General features: G+C 40.5%; 1 protein-coding gene across 5 annotated transcripts in view; it reads right to left on the reverse strand.

Annotated features, from left to right (window-relative positions):
- The window catches only part of LPIN1 (lipin 1), a 79,386-nt gene that overhangs the window by 27,494 nt on the left and 28,790 nt on the right, over positions 1-23,102 (reverse strand). For 2 of the 5 annotated variants that reach the window (XM_004176861.6, XM_030270038.4), the window contains exons 1-7: positions 22,658-22,785; positions 12,908-13,108; positions 11,497-11,592; positions 9,936-10,267; positions 9,459-9,578; positions 3,894-4,023; positions 1,403-1,712 (exon numbers count right to left, since the gene is read on the reverse strand). In XM_004176861.6, coding sequence (XP_004176909.4) covers positions 1,403-1,712; positions 3,894-4,023; positions 9,459-9,578; positions 9,936-10,267; positions 11,497-11,592; positions 12,908-13,099 — 1,180 coding nt within the window. In that variant the 5' untranslated portion in view covers positions 13,100-13,108; positions 22,658-22,785. Of the gene's footprint in view, positions 1-1,402; positions 1,713-3,893; positions 4,024-8,255; positions 8,364-9,458; positions 9,579-9,935; positions 10,268-11,496; positions 11,593-12,907; positions 13,109-22,657; positions 22,993-23,102 lie in introns of those variants that run through there. The other 3 variants (XM_072926354.1, XM_030270040.4, XM_030270036.4) reach the window with 3 other exon arrangements.

The following is a 23,102-nucleotide window of genomic DNA, read 5'->3' on the forward strand; positions in this document are numbered from 1 at the left end:
CTGTTATTACTATTTAGCTATTCATTTTACGACTGAGAAACCAGAAAGTTATAAAAGTTTGTGAAATGCATTTGTACAAAATCATACTGCCAAAAATCTCAAAACAAGTAGTCTATATACATTGTTCAAACTATGACTTAAAAAAAATGGGACAGCAGAGAACTAGCTTTGAGACATGCCAAAGACTCTCTATCCCAGACAAAAATCACTGCGAATCAGAAGTTAGTGGAAAATAGCAAAAGGAAAACCTTCTAAGTATTTGCATAGGCCTATTATCACAGTATGGCAGTCAGAACATTTAATCTTTGAGAACTAATCTTACATTCCTCCATGAAAAAGGGAAATAACAGATTAAAATATGGTTACTAACACACTATAACTAGCTCGTTAGGGAGACAACTCACTTTTAAGCACATTCAGCTGATGTGTTGTGTGTGCACATGCACCACTGTAGGGGACAACACATCCCTTCTAGGCCTGACCAACACAGAGCCACCTCTGCCCTCTTGTTGCCAGTACACCTAGGTAAGTAACCACTGTAAGATCAAAACCTAATTTGGAATTCATTCTCAAACCCACAACTTCTCACTGTCTCAATTTCCAACACCAAGCATCACAAAAACAATCAGAAAGCCTATACAAGGACTGAATAGTAAGCAGAGAAACACGTCATTTTTGTGTTTGCAAAGACAGTGGAATGCATGGGGAAGAGGCCAAGAAACTTGTATGTTTACTGATTAAAAAGCAGCTGCACAAACTAGGCTTATATACAGCTTACATAATTATGGAATAATCAGCACTCTAAAACAGAACAATTGTAAGCAAATAAATTTCATATGAAGATTTTAACACTTGTTCACTTGTTATAAAATACCATGAAAATAGAGCCCAGAAATTAGGATAGAAAAGCAGATGAAGTTCTATTTCACACATTCAGGACAGGATATGTACCACACAGAACTGATAAGTACATAAAACAAAAGCACCTTACTTTATGGCAAATTTGCTCATTGTGCAAAAGACATACTACAACTTTGCACTAGAGCAGAGAGTTTCCACAATTTCCAGCAACACATCACTCAGGTGAATCAGCAGATCTACAGTCTGCTTATACATAAAAGTAAAATCCCCAAATCTGTCAAATGGAGCAAGTTTTGTAGTCTTGCTCATATGCACAGAACTGCCAACAACTTCACACCAAGAAGAATCTTCTAATACATTTCTTATGTGAACAGCTTGATGCACAACTCAGGTTTTGAAGGCTCATTCCAAAGCTTACTCCTTTTCTGATCTGAAAGTGCCTTCAGGGCATGGATTAATTTATATGGCAATAAAATGCTTTATCACTATAAAACTTGAAGATAAAGCCATGCATATAAAAGTGCAGGATCAACACCTTTACCTTTCTTTCTGGAAGGGGAATCCGTCTTGCCAGTGGGTTGGGCTGAGCAAGCTGCAGCTTGCTTTATTTCTTCATTTGCAGGCAATGGGGGTTCAGCTGCTCCTGGCAGCTCTGTCTCTGGATTATTTGTCTCAGCTGGTAAGGGCTCATTTTCATCAGCAATTGCTGCATCTGCTTGTCCAAGGGCAGGCAGAGGAGACACTGTGTTAAACTCCTCTACAGGAGAGCTTTGGATGACCCGAAAGTGAGTGCTTTCAGAAGGATTTACATCTGCCATGCTGGGTTCCTTTGCTTTGAGCAGAGAACTGGCCTGTGAGGAAAATTTAACGGATTACTACAAAGAAAAGCCCTTAAAAAATACAACAGACAGAGTTCAACCTCCAATGAGATCAGACTGTCAGGATCACCAACTACAGCAGAAAGCCACCACTGAGATAGAGACTACAATATGCAAAAGACCTCTCTGCTGTGTGTTGATGCAAAATTCATTTGCATCCTGGGGCCAGGAAAAATTTGTTTTGTAATGTGCTCTAGAGTCTTCATTTTCCATTCACCTGCACATCCCACCTCTCACCCTGCCTTCCTCTATTCCTGTGAAAATCTGGCTTTCTCTCAGAAGGTTAACCTGACAAACAAGAGAAGGTGGTGTGTTGCTATAGGACACAAGAAAGCACAACAAGAGCCACCTGCTATTTTGTAAGGTAAAAGAGGAAGTTTATTTTCTGACACTAACTTTTATATTTTTTTAAAGGTGACAGTGGATTGGAGAGTGAATGGGCCACCTCTACATTGGACAAACTACTAGTATATCAAGTTTTTCCACTCCTATGAAGGAATGCAAAATAATATGTTATTTACAGAAATTGTGTGGGAAAGTTTTCCAACAGAATGTAAACTCAGAAGGCTTCAGAAAAACTTAAGAATCAGGGTGACAGTGGTGGAGACTGGAGTCCTTGCACAGTCAAAATGGTCTCAGGCACCACGATACTGCCTAATTCCCGGATTTAGAATTTAAATCACTTTATGGAAAAATTCCAGATCTTCTCTGAGTGTGAGACAGGAAGTTTTCTTTCTTACAGAGGGACAGAGAGGAGCTGAACTACAGCAGCAGCTGCTATAACCTTCATGTCATAGCAAATAAACAACTCTTACATGAAGTTCAACAGCAGCCAAAGAATGACTCCCAGTTCAGGTAAGGCAAGATCAGAATAGCCTGGGACACAGGCAGGGATTGCAGAGGGAAAAGCCTCTGGGAGTGAGATTTGCAATACACACCAGGGTGTGTGACTGGGATAAAAAAGATACATCTAAATTTTCCTAGCAGGAAACCCTCCATTCTAGACTGCAACTGCCAGTTTGGCACTCCTGCATGGACCTGTGCACTTAAATCAGTTCTCTTTGAGCAGAAAATAGCTCCCAAATTTCTTGTAATGTACACAGGGAGGAGAATACTGCAGAGGTGATGAAACAGCTCACGACTGACATGTTACGACGACCAGAGCTCCTCTAATGAAATTAAGAATTCTAGATTCCCACGCCTCCTTTTTTCACTAATTATCAACAGAGAATTAATTACAACAAATTAATAGTGCCATTATAATTCTGGTGCCATTGCCAGAACATAGAAGTCTTTTTGAACAGGATGCCCACTTCCCTGGCCTGCAAAACAGCAAATTTTCCTCTTTATACTGTGTGTGAGCCCATCTCACCTGCAGTTCGTTCTGCAGAGAAGCCAGCCTTCAGCAGGAGGTGCCAAACTCTGCACTATCCCAGCCCCCATCGTTGCAGTATTCCACCGAAACCTGACCTCTATCTCTCATACCCTGGTGCACGTGTAAACCCTAAGGCTCCCCTTTGCCATGTGAATGCTGTGACTCCTCAGGAGCTGTCACAAGGAGCCAGCCAGCACCTGACCAGCCTGCAGTGTGGGCAGCTGCCCACAGTTTCTGTGCAGCACTGGAAACAACGCTGCCGGCTCCAGATCCCACACCTAACTGGGACAAATGGCTCCAGGAGAAGACAGGCACCAAGCCAGTCCTATCAGCCAAGAGAACAGCAGGTCTGCACATCCACAGAACTGCAGGTGTCTCTGGATGCTTTTGTACTGAAGCAGCCTATTTTCATTTCTTTGAATCTGACTGCCAATACCAAGCACCTAATTTCCATTTAAGATCATTTATGAATTTCAGTGATTTACCAAAGGACATTTGGTTTCATTTTTTCTGGTTTTTTTAAGCTTCTAACTTTTACAAAACTGTGTCTCAGTTACTTCTCCATTTTCTACTGTCTGTCACCAGTATTGAGAATATCCATGCCATAAAGCACTTTCCTATACCTCTTATGGAGAAGATTCAAATGTCTTACATAAAACACTGTAAGTTTAGGTAAAACCAGGATCCATTTCCTCTTCATCAGGCTGCAGTAGACTAAGCATACATGCCCTATTAAGCACAAGACATGCTAACAGAATTAAAGAACTTATGTTGGATACCTTTGCAGCCTGGGGTAGCTCTCCCCATGCCCAGTGCATGTGGGGGTTATTCTTCAGTCCACTTCTGTCTGTGGGTTTACTGACTAATTCTGAGTCACTTTGAGGAGTAGGAGGACGTGAGTCTGATGGGCTAAAGAAAAACAAACAAAAAATGTTACAAAAGCAAAAGTAACCACAACGCACCTAGTGCTTTCCAAACTGATGTCCACCAATACAAGGAATCGAAAACTGAAATAATCAAGAGCCAACTGAAGGTATGTAACCATAGAAAAATAGTTTAAAGAGTTTAGGATCCTCTTACACTAGCATTCAGAGGTCTCATCCCTTTTTCAGAAATGCTGTCAGAAAAGTAGTATTTGAGAGGCTGAAAGAGATAGAGCAAGAACACTGGACCTCATTTCAGGAGGGTTTTTGGTTTTCTGCATGGTAAAAAGAATGGGGATGGTACCAGCAGCAGGTGAACAATGTATGCAAAGTGCAGAAATTACTCACATCAACAAGATACCTTGTCCAAAGTAACACTTTAATCTAAGAAATCCAGTTGACTCCTTTCTAACTTGCTCAGCTCAACCACTGGATGGATGTTTATACAGAAAACAGCAGGAGGGCAACACAAAAAATTTGAGCCCTTTCAGCTGAAACATATTCAACAGTTTTTATAATTACTTGATAATAAATATTTATAAATTAATAAGTGAATTATCAGCTTATAGTATTTTTAATGTGGTGAAGTCAAGAATGTGATGTCAATTCAGTCATTAATAAATAATGAATCATTAATTTCAAGGACAGAAGGAAAAATGCAGATTATCTGCTCTGCCTATCTGCATAACACAGGTCATAGAATCTCCCCCAAAACTTCCCGAACAAAGCTTGCATTTTTTATTGGAGCCATAACATGTCTTGGTATCCTTATCCAATCCTGACAACAAAAAAAAAAGCAACAAAAGAATCCACAATATTCCCAAATCAAAAGTCCAGATTGAGTTACTTTCATTCTTAAAAACAAAAGGCCTAATCTCATGAAGTGCCTAACTCCATGAAGTTCAACAAGGCCAAGTGTATGGTGCTATCTATGCCTGAGATGAGGCAATCCCAATACAGGCTGGGCAGAGAATGGACTGACAGCAGCTCTAGGAAGAATTAGTTGAGGGTATTTGTGGATAAAAAGCTGGGAGGGTGGTGAGGAACTGGCACAGGTTGCCCAGAGAAGCTGTAAACTTCCCATCCCTGAAGACCAGATTGAATGGGGCTCTGAACAGCCTGGCCTAGTGGAATATGCCCCTGCCCATAGCAAGAGGGTTGGAACGAGATAATCTTTAAGGTCCCTTCGAACCCAAATCATTCTGTGATTCTAAAGTTCTATGAAAGAGCCAAACCTGTACAGATATTCAGTTTATTCAGAAAAGACTAAATCAAACATGAGGAATTTATGTAAAGGTAAAATCATAGAATGGTTTGGGTTGGAAGGGATCATCTAGTCCAATCACCCTGCCATGAAACCAGGTTGCTCAAAGCCCCATCCAGCCTAGCCTTGAGCACTGCCAGAGATGGGGCATCCACAAATTTTCACAGCAACCTGTTCCAGTGCCTCAACACCTTCATGGTGAAGAACTTTTTGCCAAAGTCCAAGTTTTCAGTTCAAAACCATTGCTCCTTGTCATGTCCCTACACACCCCTGTGAAAAGTTCCTCTCCTTTTTAGCTACAGGAAGGTGTTATAGTCTCCCTTTTTCAATGTTCTGTAGAGCCAGCTGGTAGGGAATTCACTAATCACAGCAAAACAATTACTTCACATTCACAGCTGAAATAACAGCAACCTAATTATCTACACTATTCACTGTTTTCAACTATGCAGTAAAATACACGCTGAATGTGGACAGACACAGGACATTTTAGCTATAGATATTTGTGTTACCTAATTAAATTATAAAACTAATAAGCCAGCTTTTTAGGGCCTAAGAATTTCAATTTTTTATCCATCCTTAGGGCATAATTTATAATTTGACAGATGAAGGAATCAATAAAGTGCAATTTTAAAAGTATTTTCAAGCTCTAAGGATTAAAAACATGCCTAGTGGGTTTTTAAGCAACTGCTAAATCTTCCACTGAAAAGTTTGTAGGATTTGCAGCATGTTCCATATTTAGAGGCCATTGAAACCTGGGAAATCAGTAGCCTGAGCACTTCAGAAAATCTCAGTAGGCAGTAATGCTCCTACTGCTGATTTAAGCCTAAAATGTCTAGATTTAAGGAAGCCTTGTCACTTCTTTTCTTACTTACTGTACGCTACAGACATTTTAACCCCCAAGATACCTATTGTTCACCTAGAAAAATTTCCAATCTGTCTTTGTTCAGCCCAAGCTCACTTACTCAGACACCCTGAGAGAATAGAAGTATTGCTTCAGCTTGGGTAGACCATCTGCATTTTGCAGTAAGAAAACAGATTTGGGTGGGAGAGGAACCTGGTCTTCACCATAATTTTCCCTGAAAATACAGTTCCCGTGTACAGGTGATTGGGAAGAGCCCAAGCTGTTACTCAGCCCCATGATTTCTACTCTCAGAGACACAAGGAAGGCACCAGAAATGCAGCACTCACATGCGTGGCTATGTTAAAGCAGCAGAGCTCTGCTCTGTGAAGATTCTTGCTGCAACTGCTGCCCAGTGGTCTGGGTTTGCCTTGGGCTGAACTATGTCTTGCAATTCTTGTGTCCTTAAGTTATGCACTGACTCAGCCCAGCTGAAATTTCCTTGCCTTGCACAGATTGCTGAGATACTGCAGATCAAACCAGAGCCACCCATCCTGTCAACAGTACACAAAGAAGGAAGGGAATCTTCAGGTATTTAGATCAGCATCTCTGATTCACATCCCATAGATGCTGAATATTTGTATCACAGTCCTATATATTTCTTTAACAGCTATGATTGCACTTAATCTAATCTAATGACGAAGAACAAGGAACTTGGCCTGTAGTTGGAAGTTCTGCAATAACAGACTACAATCATCTTTGCAGTGTTTTCCACTGAAAGCAAAAAGATCCCTACAAAAGCAGCAGTATGACCTGAGAAAAAGCCCTGTCTTGGGCTATTTAGTAGTATCACAAGCTAGTACCTGTGATAACAGATTATAAGAAGGAAAAAGGCCTACATCACATACATGCCACAGCAATGACTGAGAGCCTCTGAAGTACCTCTTAGGTGGCCATAATAGCATTCCTTACTTCATATGGAGGGAAAAAAATTGCTGAAAGACCCACCAAGCATTTCTTATTTCAACAGCTGCAAACACAGAGCCTCACTCAGACAAGTTGCCACAGCACTTTAAATGTCTGTCTGGTCTGTAAGACAGGTGAACTCCGGAACAAGGTTCATGAAGCCCCCTAGAGCACATCACTGCTCCATCCCAACCTGTGTTCCTCCCCTGCCTTGCCATGAGAACACGCTTAGGAGAACAGTTTTGAACATCCCAGGATCTCTGACTTGGTGCTGCAACAGGGTCAGGTTAAAGAAGGCAGACGTAGAAGCTGGGAAAACCTTAAGATTATCAGTTTGATATGGCTTTAGGCACCGAGTATGGCAACTATGTTGATATAGGCAATGAGTAATTTAGCCTGATGTATTACTCAAAGCTTTCCCAGCATTAATGGAGAATTGTACAGGTCATATTCTACTACTTTAAAATTTTTAACATTGCTGTGACCTGTCTCCACTGACTTAATGGAGTTAAAGAGCTTGACTGCAGAATCTTGAGACTTCTTGAATTTAAGATAACCCAGAAAGTGCCTGTATCTACTTTTAGCTCTGTGGAAAAGAGGACTCCTACACTACTGCAAAGGCCTAGAGAGACCAGTTTTCTTTTGGCACAGGGCTCCTCCCATTACAAGGTTTACATTTTTTATTGCTCACTTATTCTCTGAGGTTTTTGTTTTGCTTTTAGCAATCTATGCACAAGCAAACAACTGAAGAAAACCATGGGATTAAAATGTCATTAAAATATACACTGATTGTAAAAAGTCATGTGGAAATATCAGTCTTCAGAGGAACGAATTCACCAAGTTATTCCTTTTTGGAGTTTTTATCATCTTAATGAACTTGATTTTTAACCCAGGCTTTCACTGACATAATTTTGTATTAGCCACCCTCTTTCAATGGATGGTTCATCAAGGTAACTTACTGCTACTCAATGCACACAAAGAAGCAAACTGAGAAAGTGGTTTCCAATGTCACTTTCAAAGTGTCTGGGTTAGCAATAAGTACAGTTATAAACACAACAGCAGTTCACATAGTCTTAATGTGGTAAAAGTGTATTAAAGTGTTAAAAGGATTAAAAAGCAGTCCAGAAAAGAAGGAGGACAACTATTCTACCTGTCTAGAAGAGAAGAGTGAGAAGATTGTTGAGGACAAGAATTAGATAGGCCTCTGTCTGCTGGAACAGTGAGGAGAGTGGCTTGCCCTGTACAATCTATAGCCTGACTGGGCAGCAAAGCATGTGTGGAGAAAGAAAGACAGGGTGTCATTATATTCACAAGTCCCGATTAACATAAACTCTTTGTGCATTAGTTACGCAAACACTCACTTTACATTGAGAGTTTTCAAAACCCAGGATATTGCAATCAAGAAACAAACAGAACACACGATTCCAAAAGCCATCAAAAGGTCAGGGTATTGACAAATGCTATCAGCAGCCTGGTGAAGCCAATCACGTTAAGCTTTACAGGCACCGGACAATGTTTCTTCCAGAATGCAATTCAACAGTTCAGTTTTGCCACTGCCCTGAAATAATCTCCTCACACTCCCTTCCTCTGCCCCCCAACTATAGAGGCAGGATATTGAGATTAGACTTGTTAGGACAAGGTCTTGTGAATATTGATGCACTCCAGCAGTCTGCATGGGGGACGTGGAGCACACGTGCACGGGGCACACACACACAGACCTAACTGGAATTACTCAGTGCAATGCACTGAGCAAAAAATTGTCCCTTTTTGACAGACACAAAAAGGGAGGCCCAAACTGCTCTGTTTTTACATGAAAGGTATACACATGCACACACAGGAAAAAGTATGCAAACTACTGTATGTGCTCTTTTCATACAGTAAATATATCTATATTAAAAGTGACATGAAAAGCTCATATTAATTTTAAAAATCTTATTTTTATATATTAACTCCTATATGGGAAATTTTTAAAACTATTACACTCAAAATACTGAAGACTTATAAACCTACATTCACTGAAGCCTTTACAAGGTGCATCAGGCATATATTCAGATTACAAAAAACATTCCTCCGCTCTACAGTATTTATATGCAGTGACATTAACAGATAAAAACAATCTTCAGAATTTATGGACCTGCATTTTTATGTATGCATTTGCTGCATCAAGGACAAAGCCAACCTGATGCTTTGGTACACTATTCATTAAAATATAAAAGCATTAATCTAATAATGGTCACTGACCATGTTTCATATCAGAATTGTTAGTGAGACTTCATATAGTACACGCACAGAAGACACTAATGGAAAATTAAAATAAGGGTACTATCTAGAACTGTACTATCAGGAAAGGTACCTTTGAAGAGGTGACCATTCTCCATCTGAATGAGGGTATGGTGCAGACTGAGAAAGCACAGAAACTGAAGGAGCCTTTATGTCAGATACATCATCAACAAACACATCTGGAACAGGGATCCTAAATGGGGGAAAGAAATGACATTTAAAAAAGTATTTGGTTACTGAATTTTCATATACCTCAGCTAACAAACTCTATCGCAGAGAAGAACTAGTATAACCAGAATTAAAAGGAGATAAAGAAATGTTATCTCATTCAAACCATCTAGTTCACAACACTAAAGAGGATTCTTATGTTTTTAATGTTATTTTCATTACTTTAATTACTAACATTCCCAATAGCTTTCTACCCTGAAGCTTTACTTTTAAAGTAACATCTTCATAAGCCGCATGTTCTGACTTAGAAATTACTGCTAGAAGGCATGGATTGGAACATTAACCCAGGTTTTCATTACATATCTCAATTTCACTATGATACCTTGAATTGTCCGATGGCTCTTTTTCTTCCTCTGAGCTAATCTCTATGGGAAACAAGTCTTCATCTTCTGATGTGTCTCCATGTGTGTCTTCTCTTTTTAAGCTGTCTATTTTATGAGTTGATTTCCTCCTCTTCTTCCTCCTTTTTTTCACAGAGACTGGAGATGTTTCAGTAGAAGGCTGGGATCCATGGGTTTGGGGTGGGACTTGTGAGGATGCATTGGTGTCCAGGTTTCGTATCCTATCTATGGAATTCCTCTTCAGCTGGGATTCCATTAAGGCTGTCCCCTCAGACAGAATTGGAGATGTGGAGAGATGATAAGGAATTACCTCCTGAAAAAGAAAAAAATTCAAATCATAAAACATGTTAGCTCTTTCACCAGTCATACAACCAGCAACCTACATACAAATTACCAAAAATCTAAGTTATTTACTCCTCAGAAAAATAACAAGGATTAGACATCCGGATATTCATTATGCTCCTATGGCATATGGAAATTTTTTCCATAGCTGCATCTCCTTAGACAAACCAGGGACAATACTCTTAATACAGCATCCTTGAGCATCCTCTGAGCATCTAGTATTGGCCATGTTACAGTGTAGGTTTCTGTCCACCTCATGTAAGATACAGAGCAGAAACAAAATCTTAGTTCAGAACCTGAACATTCTGTAAAATTCAATTCCCCTTCACAACACAGATGACAGATAGCATCAGATAGGTCAATGGTTTATAATTAGGTCACACAAGCACCCTACTATGCATTCATATATATATCCATCTCTAGACATTCATGGAAGTATTTCCAGTAGATTTCAGTCACCAAATAACTCAAATAACTGTTACCACAAAAAAAATTTCAAAAATAAAGGTATTCACAAAACTCTCATCTGAAACTGGCAATATCATACTCAACATAGGAATCTGAACACTCACCTACTCTGGACAGTGAAAAAAAAAATTTGGGATATATAAAGAGAAATGCCTGCAAAAGTTTCCTTATATTACATTACATGTGGACTACTCAAAGTTACTGTAACCATAATTTATTTGGACCAGTATTTAACCACAGCACAACAGCAGACATTCTCATTGAAATACAGTCCCACATGACTAATAGTTGTGAGATCATGTTTATGAGAAGCACCAGAATTAATGTGTGCACAGATGTTTACAGAGCATGTGCACTTTTACTAGCTGTCTGGTGCCTATGTTCAAATTAAAGATTTCTGCAAAAAACAGGTCCCTGGACATGAACCTCTTGCATGCAACTTTGAAGCATGTGAACTCTGTAGCTGCCATCTCTGTTCACACACTGGCATGCAAATTATTTCTTTTTCACTCATGTGATTATCTTCAGCTTTTTCAAATCTCAGCAATTAAAAAAAAAAAAACCTGAAGTAACAGAATAGCATTAAATTTCCATAGCAGAAAATTGTCCAGAAACTGTCAAAAATATAAAATGGATAAAAGTGTATTTTTAGACAAGATTCCTAAACTCAAAATTGACTTTGAAGAGCTGGCATCGGATTTTTAATGAATTAAAAGTCGTTTTTATTCTTACCTGATCATTATCTGTCTCCTGCACAAAAAAGGCCTCCCCATTGTCTCCCAGTTTCATGTGCAAATCTACAGCCTCTCCATTAATTTCTATGTCAACCTGGAAGGAAATAAATATATTCCTATATGAAAGAAAGTTAATCCTATTGCTGACACTGGGCAAATGCTTCTCAGGGAAGTGTAAGAAACATTACAATAAATAGGAAATAGTGACCTACTCCTTTTCTTTCAGTACCTCTTCACAAAGCAATCAATTACAAAGATGTTTTTCTAACTTGTTCAGCTCATTGATACCTTGCTCTTCTACTCAGAAAGGTTTATAGTCATTACATAAAGTTCGGAATCTTTTTAAATGAAATTCTGAATGCTTCACTTGCCACACAAATCTATTTGTTCTTTTAATTCATAGCCTATTTTTTTATTGTGCTAGAAGTACTTCCAAATGCAAATTCTTAATATGTTGTCTTTCAAATTCATTAAAGAGACTTATTTTCACACTATGAGAAGCACAAATGAGAAAAATAATTTTACATTCAATTCCTGTGACTATTCCTTCCACACATTTATCCTATCACTGTACAGCCCTATCTATCTCCATTTCTTCTCAGGAAGATCTCTCTCTCTTTGACTATAACCATGCTTGCCACAAACTCCGTTTTCACTGTAAATTTTTTGGAGACTTGCACAAGTCTACAAGTCTATTTCAGGACACAGTGCACCACTGGCACAGTAATACCTTTCAACAGTTACTGAACCTAAATATTGGAATTTCTTTCTGATCCAAGTAAGAATTGAACAATGCCCATGCTGACTTTAGGATCTTTCTACTGAAAATTCTAGCTACAGTAGAACCTAGGCTCTATGGAGTGAAAAATTACTTCCTAAAATAATCTGTCACACTAGTAACTTCACATCTGATACACACTACCAGGTCACTCAGCCTAGTTACATTTATTTCAAGATCCTCACTGTTTTTTTTCTAGTTTCAATTAACCTCAAGGTTCTATTATCTGAAAATATTACTTCACTAATATCTCCCTTTTTGGAACTAACACTGAACATATTATTGAACACTGAACAAAGAAAGGGGTTTTAATGAGTCACTAATGAAGTCTAGTATAGTTTCAAATTAGCACATTTGAAATTTTGCTTTATCGAATATAAATATTACAAATTTCATGGCTAGCTTTGTTTTTTATTATAGTCAATTTTGGTTTTTATTATAGTTAATGAAATATGCTCTGAACTGCAAGAATCAGTAACAACCATTTAAATGAAGCTTGAATTAATTCAGGCCCTTTATAAAAGGTGTCTAAAGAAAACCCCAGCTAGCAGACCAAAGAACATTCAGTAATTTCCATGCTATTACAGTTAACTCACAGACAGGACATATAAAAAATGACACATTTTCTTACCACTTTCTCCCTGGAACGCAGAACTCCCATTTTCCCGAAGCGAACGTGGAAAGGGGAACACTGAAGATTTCCATCTGGCTGACGTACAACGATTATATCTATACATCCTGACAGTGTGGCTGGGTTTAGACCCTTATAGAGCTCCTTCACAGTTACAAACACTTGCCCTGCTAACTGTCCAACGTAATTCATGGTTTGGACCTGAAAGGCAAAAGGTAGAACAAATTGGATTTTGATCCCTGCTTTGTGTTTTGGTGACATTTGAGAGATGGAGAATCTTGCAGTGGGGTATTCTCTTGTTTCACAAATTAACGATTTTGCACAAAATCAGGATTTCCCACCTAATTTATTTACAACATGTTTGTAGAGAACTATTAAAACTCAAAAGGGACCTTGTAAGTCAGAAAATTGTAACAACTTTCAAAGGCACATTAAAATCAGTTGAATTCAAAACCACTGTCAGACTTCGAGACTCTGAAGCTCAAAAGTCTCCAATTATCTGTGAGGAGAAAAGCATTACTTCCAGAATAACATCTCCTCCTAACATTTATTGTGCCCTCAACACCAGAAATACTTTTTTGTGTGGATTTCCACAGGCTTTTAAAGGCAGGGCAACTGAATAGCTTTGAGCATATCTAATTTTACACCACACTAAAGGCAAAGACTATTTTCCCATCTTTAAGTGATTTCTCCCATTAAAAGGTTATTATAATGCATTCAGACAATAGATATGCATTAAGGTTGAACATTGTTTCCTAATGCAACTTTACTGTTCTTGTTTCAAACAGCCTTTTTAAACAGTATCTGCACTTTTATGAAAAATTACAATTATGTTGACAGTTGAAGTGATATGCTTTATTTCCCCTGCTCCTGCATTTATTTAGTATTAAGCATTTAGCTTTAGTTTGATGCTTCCACATTATTAATACATATCCTGTTCAATATATTTAGTCCCCCAGAAATTACTAACATGCATATTTAGACATGCTTAAAAGATAAGAAAGTCTTTCAATGGCTCCCAAAATATGAGTGAATTTAAGCAGATACTTTCCTGAAGAGTACAGATTTTAAAGACTTCCAGTGGCTATAATTTTCACTATTTTTCCAGCACCTCTTGCAGATTCCAAGATCCTGGTTTCATCAAAGTCCTTGTGCACGCAGGATAGAGCGTAAGACTCACACACAAGTTCTTTGCTAGGCTGTACTACAGCACCTGGACATCAGTAAAAGTGACAGTTGCAGGGTAGGCAACTCTGAAACTCCCATTGATGGTGATGAGAACAGAACTGAGCTCAGAGCCTGAGACAATCACTGCACAGCAGAAGCATCTGCTACAATAGAGACTCATTCAGCTGTGTTCTTTCATAGACAACAAAAAAGATGTATGAGATGCTGCAAAATGGCTCCCAATTTTAACTGTGATTTACAGTTATAAACAAAAGACTATTTAAGGAATACCATGAAAGCACTAGAGTGAAAAAAAAAAATCAGAAAATTAGGAAATTCTATACTTAAGGCAGTTTTCTTCCATGCATTGCTGTTCTAATTAACTAATGTTCACCTGTGGTTTTTTTCAAAAGTCCCTCTAAATTGTGTGGACTGAGGCTTTGCTTTCTTCTCTGCTTCTGTTGCAATACATGGGTCAGCACACAAACTGTGCTCTGAGGGAAGAACTATTTACAGTAGTCATCACTACATTGTCCCTGAAAAACAATCATGGTTTCCCCATCTGATAACTGGGGAGTGGAACCACAAAAAGATTAAGACTAAAACTACGTACTAACTTTAAAAAATTCTGGTTTATTTTCTAAGTATTCAGTATACAAGATGCTGCCATGGTTTAACCCCAGCCAGCAATAAAGCGCTGCACAGCCATTCACTCACAAGCAATTCCCCATCCTAAGCAGGATGGGTGAAGGAACCAGAAAAGCAAAAGTGATAAACTTCATGGGCTGAAATAAAGACAGTTTAATGGGACAGAAAGGGGAGAAAATAATGAAAATTTGTAATAAAAAATTATAATAAAAAGAACAAAAGAATTTCAACATATAAAACAAGTGATGTCCAATGCAATTGCTCACCACGCACTGACCAGCTCCCAGCCATTCCACAAGCATCAGCCCATGGCCAGTTTCCTCCCCCAGTTTATATTCTGGGCACGATGGTCTACAGTATGGAATATCACTTGGGCCAGCTGGGATCAGCTGCCCTGGCTGTGTCCCCTCACAATTTCTTATGCTTCTCCAACCCTGTCACTGGCATTAAGCCATCAAACATCCTTGACATAATGTAAGCACTGCTCAGCAACACCTAAACCAGCAGTGTACTACCAACATTATTCTCATCCTAAATCCCAAATACAGCGCTATACCAGCTACTAGAAAGAAACCTCTGTCTCAGCCAAAACCAGGAAAAATGTTAATTAATGGAAGAATAATCCCTACATAGTGTTTGGAGAAGTGAGGGCTGTTTCTGCACAGCCCTCAAATCAGGCATCCAGAAAGTGCCACCTACTGAAAAACCAATACACAAAAACTTCATGGCAATTATATTCCTTTCTCCAGCACTGAACTGGTATCAGCACTTCTGGCTCCTGTTACACACTAGAAACATCACCTTCCTGAATGCAAATCTAGTGGCAAGCTGTTTCACAGGGGGCAGCACTTGAAACTCATGTCACACCCTACACTGTGTGAAATGTCTACAGAACAACAGGTTGGAACAGACCTCTAAAGGTCACCTGGTCCAAACATCTGCCCAAGGCTGCCCACAACCTTAATCCAGAGTTCTCAGTGTCTTCAGGATGGAGATTTCTCAGCCTTTTTTATCTCCTGATCCTATGTAGCCCTGTCCTCACAGAGGAAATTTTCTTCATGATACCTAACCCGATTTTCCCATGCTGCAGCTTGTGCCACTGCCTCTTGTCTTACCACTGTGCATTCTAATATCCCAGCTGCTTCCTCTACACCCTCCCAAAAAGTAAATAAGTATTCTGAAGAATAAATAAAACTACTTTTCTTGGCCTCTGCTTCTAAGTCATAAGGTCTTAGTCCCCTAATTATCTTGGGGGCCACCATCTAAACTCTTAAAAAAAAAAAAAAAACTCTTAAAAAAGTTGGCATGACACAGGCACAAATGTAAATTCAGAAGCCAGCCTCCAGGCTGGCAGATATAAGCAAACTTTTAAAATTACCCCTTTGCTGTGGAAAAATAGTTTTTACTGGCAATTTTTCCAACCTAAAGCACAAAAACAAGCACATTTCTTATTGAGCTAAATTAAATGCAAATACAGCTACAGTTAGGGTCAAAATTACACAGTATAGCTCACCCCAGTTAATGCTTGGTCTGCTGAAGTAACAAAATTTCTAGCTGCAAAACAGGCATTACTTCCTTGGTGGAGAAGTAGCTGCTGGGACTATATATAAACCCCACTGTTTGGGAGAGCTCTGGGCAGACAATCCAAACATGAGGACTCACACATCCTCATTACAAGTCACACCAGCTGGGCTCCTAAAATCCTAAACACAGAGTTTTGCAAATATTCTTGCTCACAACAAATCTTACCTACTCTGCCTGTCTTGTCTTTGGATACAAAGATTATTTTTATACCCACAAATTAGAAAAGGTGGACACCATCCACAAGCTCTGAGGCCAAACAGCTCAGCACAGCTTGCTTGCATACAGTGGAAATCTCTTATCCCTTAAAAAGTGACACATTCAAACTGTGAGCTGGTAGTGGACACTCCTGTCAAGCGGGGCTGAACCTGGCATGTGCAAAAAAGTCACTGTGGAATTCAAAGACAGAATGGGAGACTGATCACACAAACCCCACTTCCCCAAGAAACTTACAAAAATGGGTTTATTTTTTAAATGTAGGGAACAAAAGATGCTGTAGTTAAAATGGGGAAGAGTTCAGAAATTAGACTCTCATGGTTGTAGGCCCTCTATCCTACCTTTTTTAGATGCCAACCAATGCTGAGATTGTTTGGAGTCTGAGGTTTGTTAAGTTTGCACTCTGAATCTAAAGTTGATCCATGCCATGTTAGCAGTCCAGGAAACCAACGCTCCTCAAATCCCAGAGGGACTGGATGTGGTTTTGGAGCAACACTTCACTCTGGCCACTCCAAGAAGCCTTTCACTTACTGACCAGGCAGCAGCAACTTCAGCAGTAAACACGAGTTTACATCATGGGTTACACCCCCAGTGCCTGCCTATTCATGATACTCAGTTTAGTAAAACTCTTGTTCTCATCCCATGCTAGTGGACATAGCACAGAATATTTTTTCATGCTGGGAAAATTCAGAATCCTTTGATCTAAGTTTGCAAGTGAGAACAGTCTGTACTGCTTCTGTCAGGATTCTCAAATGGTCTGAGTTTTTTTTCTTTGCCAGCTCTACATTTTGCATTGATTATAAAATTAAAGATATTTTCTAGTGTAATTTTAAATGCAAATCTAACTAGCAGCACCTTCAAGATAGCCTAGAAAATTTCCAACTCTTTTGATTGTAAAAGACAGCAGCCATTTTTCAGAATTTATCATCATGTGGAAAAATAAGTCAAAAATAAACAGCTGGTAATCTCCCTTATTATTAACTGATTTATTCACTTAGCAAAGACTGACCTAACAAAATAAGTAATTCTTTATAGTCCCACTCCTCTGGATGCCACAGTAAGATCAAACACACTGTCATCTAAATAATCCACTTCTTTCATACAGGTACACGACACTATGTCGTAATTCCACCAGAAAAGCCAGTAATTGTACCCCTTGTGGCATGGTTTGTTTTTCTGGGGATTTTTTAACAGCTCAGCTCTTCTCCTTACCTCATCTTTCTTTACTGCAATTTTCAAAATAAAATACTGAAAATAATAGAGACTAAGGGCCTTTTTTTCTTTTGCAGTACCTGGCGTCTTGTCAGGTGCCACAACATTAATGAATAATAGATTAGATATCCACACATATCCAAATTACTAAGGGATGCAAATGCTATTTGACATGCTCTAAAAACGGACAGATGATTTAGGTAGCATGCTGTAAGGGTAATTAAAAAGTCAAACACACTTCCTCTGGAAGATATGAAATTTCCAATGCACAATATTTTGAAAACAGGACAAACATTTGCTGGAACTGGTTTAAGAACAGACAATTTTAACCCTTGGGAAAGACACTGTTGCTCTGCCTGTGGCCAAGGCAGTAAATCAACCCATATCGCATCAGACCTGACCATTACAATCTGGACATCTCTACTGAATCTATTTAAATTTCAAAATCTGCTTCTGGTAAATGTCAAAATCTGCTTTATTTAATAATAAGCACTCTCGCAGCAATTCCAAGGCACAGCTAAGGAGCTAAGGTGGACTGGGCACTACTCCCACGGCCAGTTTAGAAGCAGTCACCTTTTAAAGCTTTACAGAGCTTTGTAGAATAGATGGTGCTAGATGGTCTGGTCACCAAGAATGAGCTTTGGCAACATTTAGGTCTCTTTCAGCCAATTTTCTAAGGCTCTGTGGTTATGATTGTGGACTGGCTTTGTAGGCCAGAAGAGGAAGACTTGCAGCAATGGTAAACATAACACAAAAAAACCACACAAAAAATACAAATACTTCAGTTATACTTCCAATACCTGATATAATGATGGGACCCTGGTCCATGGCTGAAGTGATGGGCACAAGCACAAAGCAAATCAACTTTTCTCCTAAGAACTTCCATACATGTTGTGAAATGGTGAAGGGAAGATAAAAATTAATGGGCCAGTGTTCAGTCAGAATACATCACTGCAGCTCTGCTGTTGACACTGAAACTGTGACAATTTTACAAACCTGGTCCATCTGGTCCCTTGACCTGCCCTTGGTTTCTGTTTTGAAGATGTAAAGCTTGAGAGATCGGACTATATTTGGGAATCAGTCTGTGGTCCCTTCAAGAAAATTATTCCTCATTTACAAAAAAAATAAGCAAATTATAATACTTCAAAGCCAGTGCTTATTAACACTCTTTTACTCAATATCAAGTATTTCTATTATTGACTCAGAAACAATTCCGTTTTGTCTGCAGTACTGAACACTTAATCCCTCTACTGCAACTACTGGAATTTTACTATTGACATATTCTTTACCATGAAAAACAGTTTCAGAGGTTATGATCTAAAAAAGATTCATGATAAAAAGGTAGGGGAGATAAGAAAATATTTCAGATGAGGATTCTCTAGATGAATATTTTCAAAATTAAGCTTAACTCTTCATGTCTGTGCAACAATCATAGTAATGTTGACTTAACTATAAAATCTCTTAATAACTATAATTCTATTATTTTTAAAATATGTACTTTTGTTTATTAGTAAGCTGTCAACACACTGGAAATTCACTAATGCTGTTTGATCATCACATTCAAATCCCTTAGTATTTTATGCCATTTCAGGTAGGAAACTGAAAATCATTAAGACCTCTCAAAAGCCTTTTTCTTAACTATTTGTGAGTTCCTACGTCACTCCAACCTGAAGTCACTGCCATGAATTCCCACCCTACCTTTCTGAGTAAGTGCCCAGGCAGAACCCCAAAGTTGTGCATTTTCCAGTGTAAAATCAGAGCTTGGATTTACTTTCTATAGAGGAGCCATGAAGACATTGCACAGGACTTTGGGAGACTTCCCTTTAGAGCTCCACTTTCCAACAAGATCCCCATATAACTCTGGGCAAGTTACTGAGGCTTTTATCTCAGAGGGTGTAGGTCCCATTGGCTGCAAGCAGGCTCTACCACTGTGGCTATATCCCAGCTGCAGCAGGCCAAGCTCACCCAGCTGAGATACAGACAAACACTCTCTTTGCATATTTTCTCCTGGGAAAGGAAACCTGCACACATGACCTGAAAGGGAGCCATAAGTAGCCATGACTCCAATTTGGAGAAGTTGCTGAGGGAGAACTCCAGAGCACTCTGCTGAGCAGTGTGACTTTGGTTGTTCTGTAAATAGGAGGGCAAACTCTGTCCAAGTCCAATTATACTCACATTTGTTCCAGACTTCCCCATAGTCACAGCTGCATGGGACAGACCACATTCCTGCAGGTGATCTGACAGTACATCTGGTCAGTTGGGAGACAGGCGCAGCTCACTTTTATGTGCCACATCAGAAAGCAAAATTCAGCCTGTGCCTGGCTCTACACCAGAGTAAGAGCATTGTTCTTCCTGCCAGTCAAACCTCCAGAAATATTTCAGGGCTGGGATTATTCTAGGCTTAATTCTATTAGGAACTATTTGACTTCTATTCCAAGTTACTCAAGACCAGTGCCAAAAATTGTGACTTCTTACAACAGCCAGAGAATCAAATGGATCAAATGTCAAACTTATCTTCCAAGCTGCCTGTCCCTCCAAGAACCCACCCACTCACACTCACTCACCATCATGGACTTTGAATATGACATGACTATTCCTCTGGTTCTGTTATTGCACTGTATTTCAAATAGTAAAAACTTTACTTACTGCAATACTTCATTAGGTCCCTGTAAAGAACAGAATATTTTCTTGACGGCATCTAAAATCAAAAATTCAAACTGAAGACTCAAAACTTGCCTGCAGTAAATCCCCATGTTCAACAAAAGGAGAACTGGCCCAAAGCCCCACAGTCAGGGTATCAAACTGGTACCCAAGAGTCCAGGAAAATTATTTCAAGGCCAGCTGAAGGGTATAACTCCAGTCCCCATACCAAACTCCCAGCTGCACATTCCCCACTCTCTAAATCTCAGCCTTCTGTTAGCACTGAAAAGTAACACCACTAAAGCCAGAAAAAAATAATTTCTAGCTAGATCAATGGGATGATCTGACTCACCACATACTCATACAATTGCTACTACCAAACAAAGAGAGAAACTAAGAGTCAGCAGTGCACAGTACAAGGGACACCTCTTGGAATTCCAGGCAGTCCTGAAATCATATCTTAAGACTTGTCTACTCCTTTCCCAGAGATTTCTTGGGAGACCTTCCACATTTCCCTTGGTCCCACTGTACCTTAACTTCCCAACTGTACAGTGCTTCCATCCTCTTGGAGACATTTTGAGGGAACGTACAGAAGGACTGGACCCCTTTGGACTGACCCTGCATAAAGGAGTTCAAACTTTACAACAAACTGAAAAGTAAACTGATGGCAAAGCCAAGAACTTTTGAAGTAGCTGAGAATATATGGTAAGCCATGTATTGTGTTGACCTGTGCTACTGTTCTGATGTCAGTGAGGGAACATAAATCAGAGTGGAAAAACAGCAGTACTACTCTATACAAACACTTCACGTGACTTGGCATGTTTCTCTCAGCAGGATTGGAAAACAAGTTTGTTCATTAGGCTCTATATTTTCTGCATTTTAAAAGTTTAAAGTAAGCTTTTACTGTATTCCAACTGGTTTTGATGACTACTATGTTATATATGCTTACATATAAACAGATCTGTACATCTGCAGATGCTCAGGTATGGAAAAGGGTCAAAGACTAAAACTTGCCCAACTCCCTCACAAACAGGCCCCACTGCATCAGGTAAGCAGATATGATCAGGTAGTCTGCATCTGTGTAAGTGACCTGGAGCTACAAGAAAAGCAGAAATTATCTAAAACCATTAGAAGATATTTCCATGGCTTTATGCCTAAAATCATAACATATTTATGTTGAGCATTTTCCATCTGATTTCCTTCACTGTCTCCCCAGTTTATCTCTTAATGGAAGCAGGCTCATTTTATTGTAATAGGAGTACACCTATCTAACTGATGACAACAAAACCTTATGTGTGTACACTAAGCATTTACCAGTGTTCGCTTCCTGAGACAGCAGAGGCAGGGACACAGATAAAGCTATCCAGAAAACAAACCATTTTTAAACACCGTCCACACTAGAAGCCAAATTAGAGGTCAAAAGATGTATTAAGGCTTATGACTTTGCATGTGAAATGAAAAATTATCTGCTAGATGGTCTGCAACATCAAGGCTGGGATACTACCTCTACACAATTCCTCGATTTCACAGGAATAACAATATTGCAGTGTTTTGTCCCCTCCCTACAAGGCACATTTGCTTTTAGTTTTGCTTCTTGAAGGTAAAGGAGATATTCAAATCAATAGAAAAGTAATAAGTGTTGGGGAGGTAACATAAAAGAAATACAAAATATCTTACAGATTAATTTCCCGTGTAGCCATTGCATTGCTGCTAGCCAGGCTCTGCTATGTCATTAAATCCCTCTGTCCGGTTACTGCTGTCGTTATTCAGGCTCAGGGAAAGTGTTAGTGAAGCAGGGGCATAATGCAGCGATTTGCATCAGCAGCTGCCAGGCAAAGAGAAGCAAAATTCCTAAAGGCAAAAGCGAAGTAGCAGCAGCACACTGAGGGACACTGGCCACCACCAGCTCACACGGCTCGGCGGGGGACGGACCCAAAACCGAGATCCCCACGCAGTGTGCCTCCCTCTGAGGGGCACCTGGAAAGCATCACATCGTCCCTCTAATCCCATGCACAAAGCAGTGGCCAGCCACCATGCGCCCAGCAAGCCGGGCGTAGCTGTCACTGCCCAGAGCCAGGCGGCTCCGCAAGGGAAGGCGGGCAGGGGATGCGGGCAGGGGATGCGGGCAGGGGATGCGGGCAGCCGCCCTGAGCCCCGCCAGGACGCCCAGGCCGGACGGACCCGCTGCCTTCAGCGGCTCCTGGCCTTGCCTTCCCTGCCTGCGGGCAGCCGGAGGAGGAAGGGCCTCCCTCCTCCCGCAGAGGCCGCCAGAGCCCCGGCACCCACCTCTGCCTCGGGCCGGCTCCCGCAGCTCCGCTCGCCGCCGCCTCTGTGCGCGCCGCGGCCGCGGGACGCTGCGGGGCCGCTGGGGCCGCCGGCGGTGCCGCCCCGGAGGAGGGGCCGGGAGGAGGCAGCGCGGGCCCCGGGAAGGCGCGGCGGAGCGGGGCACGGCGCGGGCCGGGGCCGGAGCTGCCGCAGCCGCCGCGGGCCGGGCCGGGGCGGGGCGGGGCCGAAGCGCGCTGGTGTGGGGTGATCCCGCGGCCGATGCGCGGTGCGGTGGGGTGATCCCGTGGCCCAGACACGCTGTGTTGGGTGATCCCGCGGCCGCCGGCGAGTCAGGTCTCTAGCTGGGTAAAACAGAGTAGGGAAGGGAATCGCTCAGCCCAGGCTGAGCAAAGGCAGGTCCGCGATAGGCGGACTTGGGCTGCCAGAGCCTAGCATTCATCGCCGT

This window comes from Taeniopygia guttata, chromosome 3 (assembly GCF_048771995.1).
Source record: "Taeniopygia guttata chromosome 3, bTaeGut7.mat, whole genome shotgun sequence".
NCBI lineage: Eukaryota > Metazoa > Chordata > Aves > Passeriformes > Estrildidae > Taeniopygia > Taeniopygia guttata.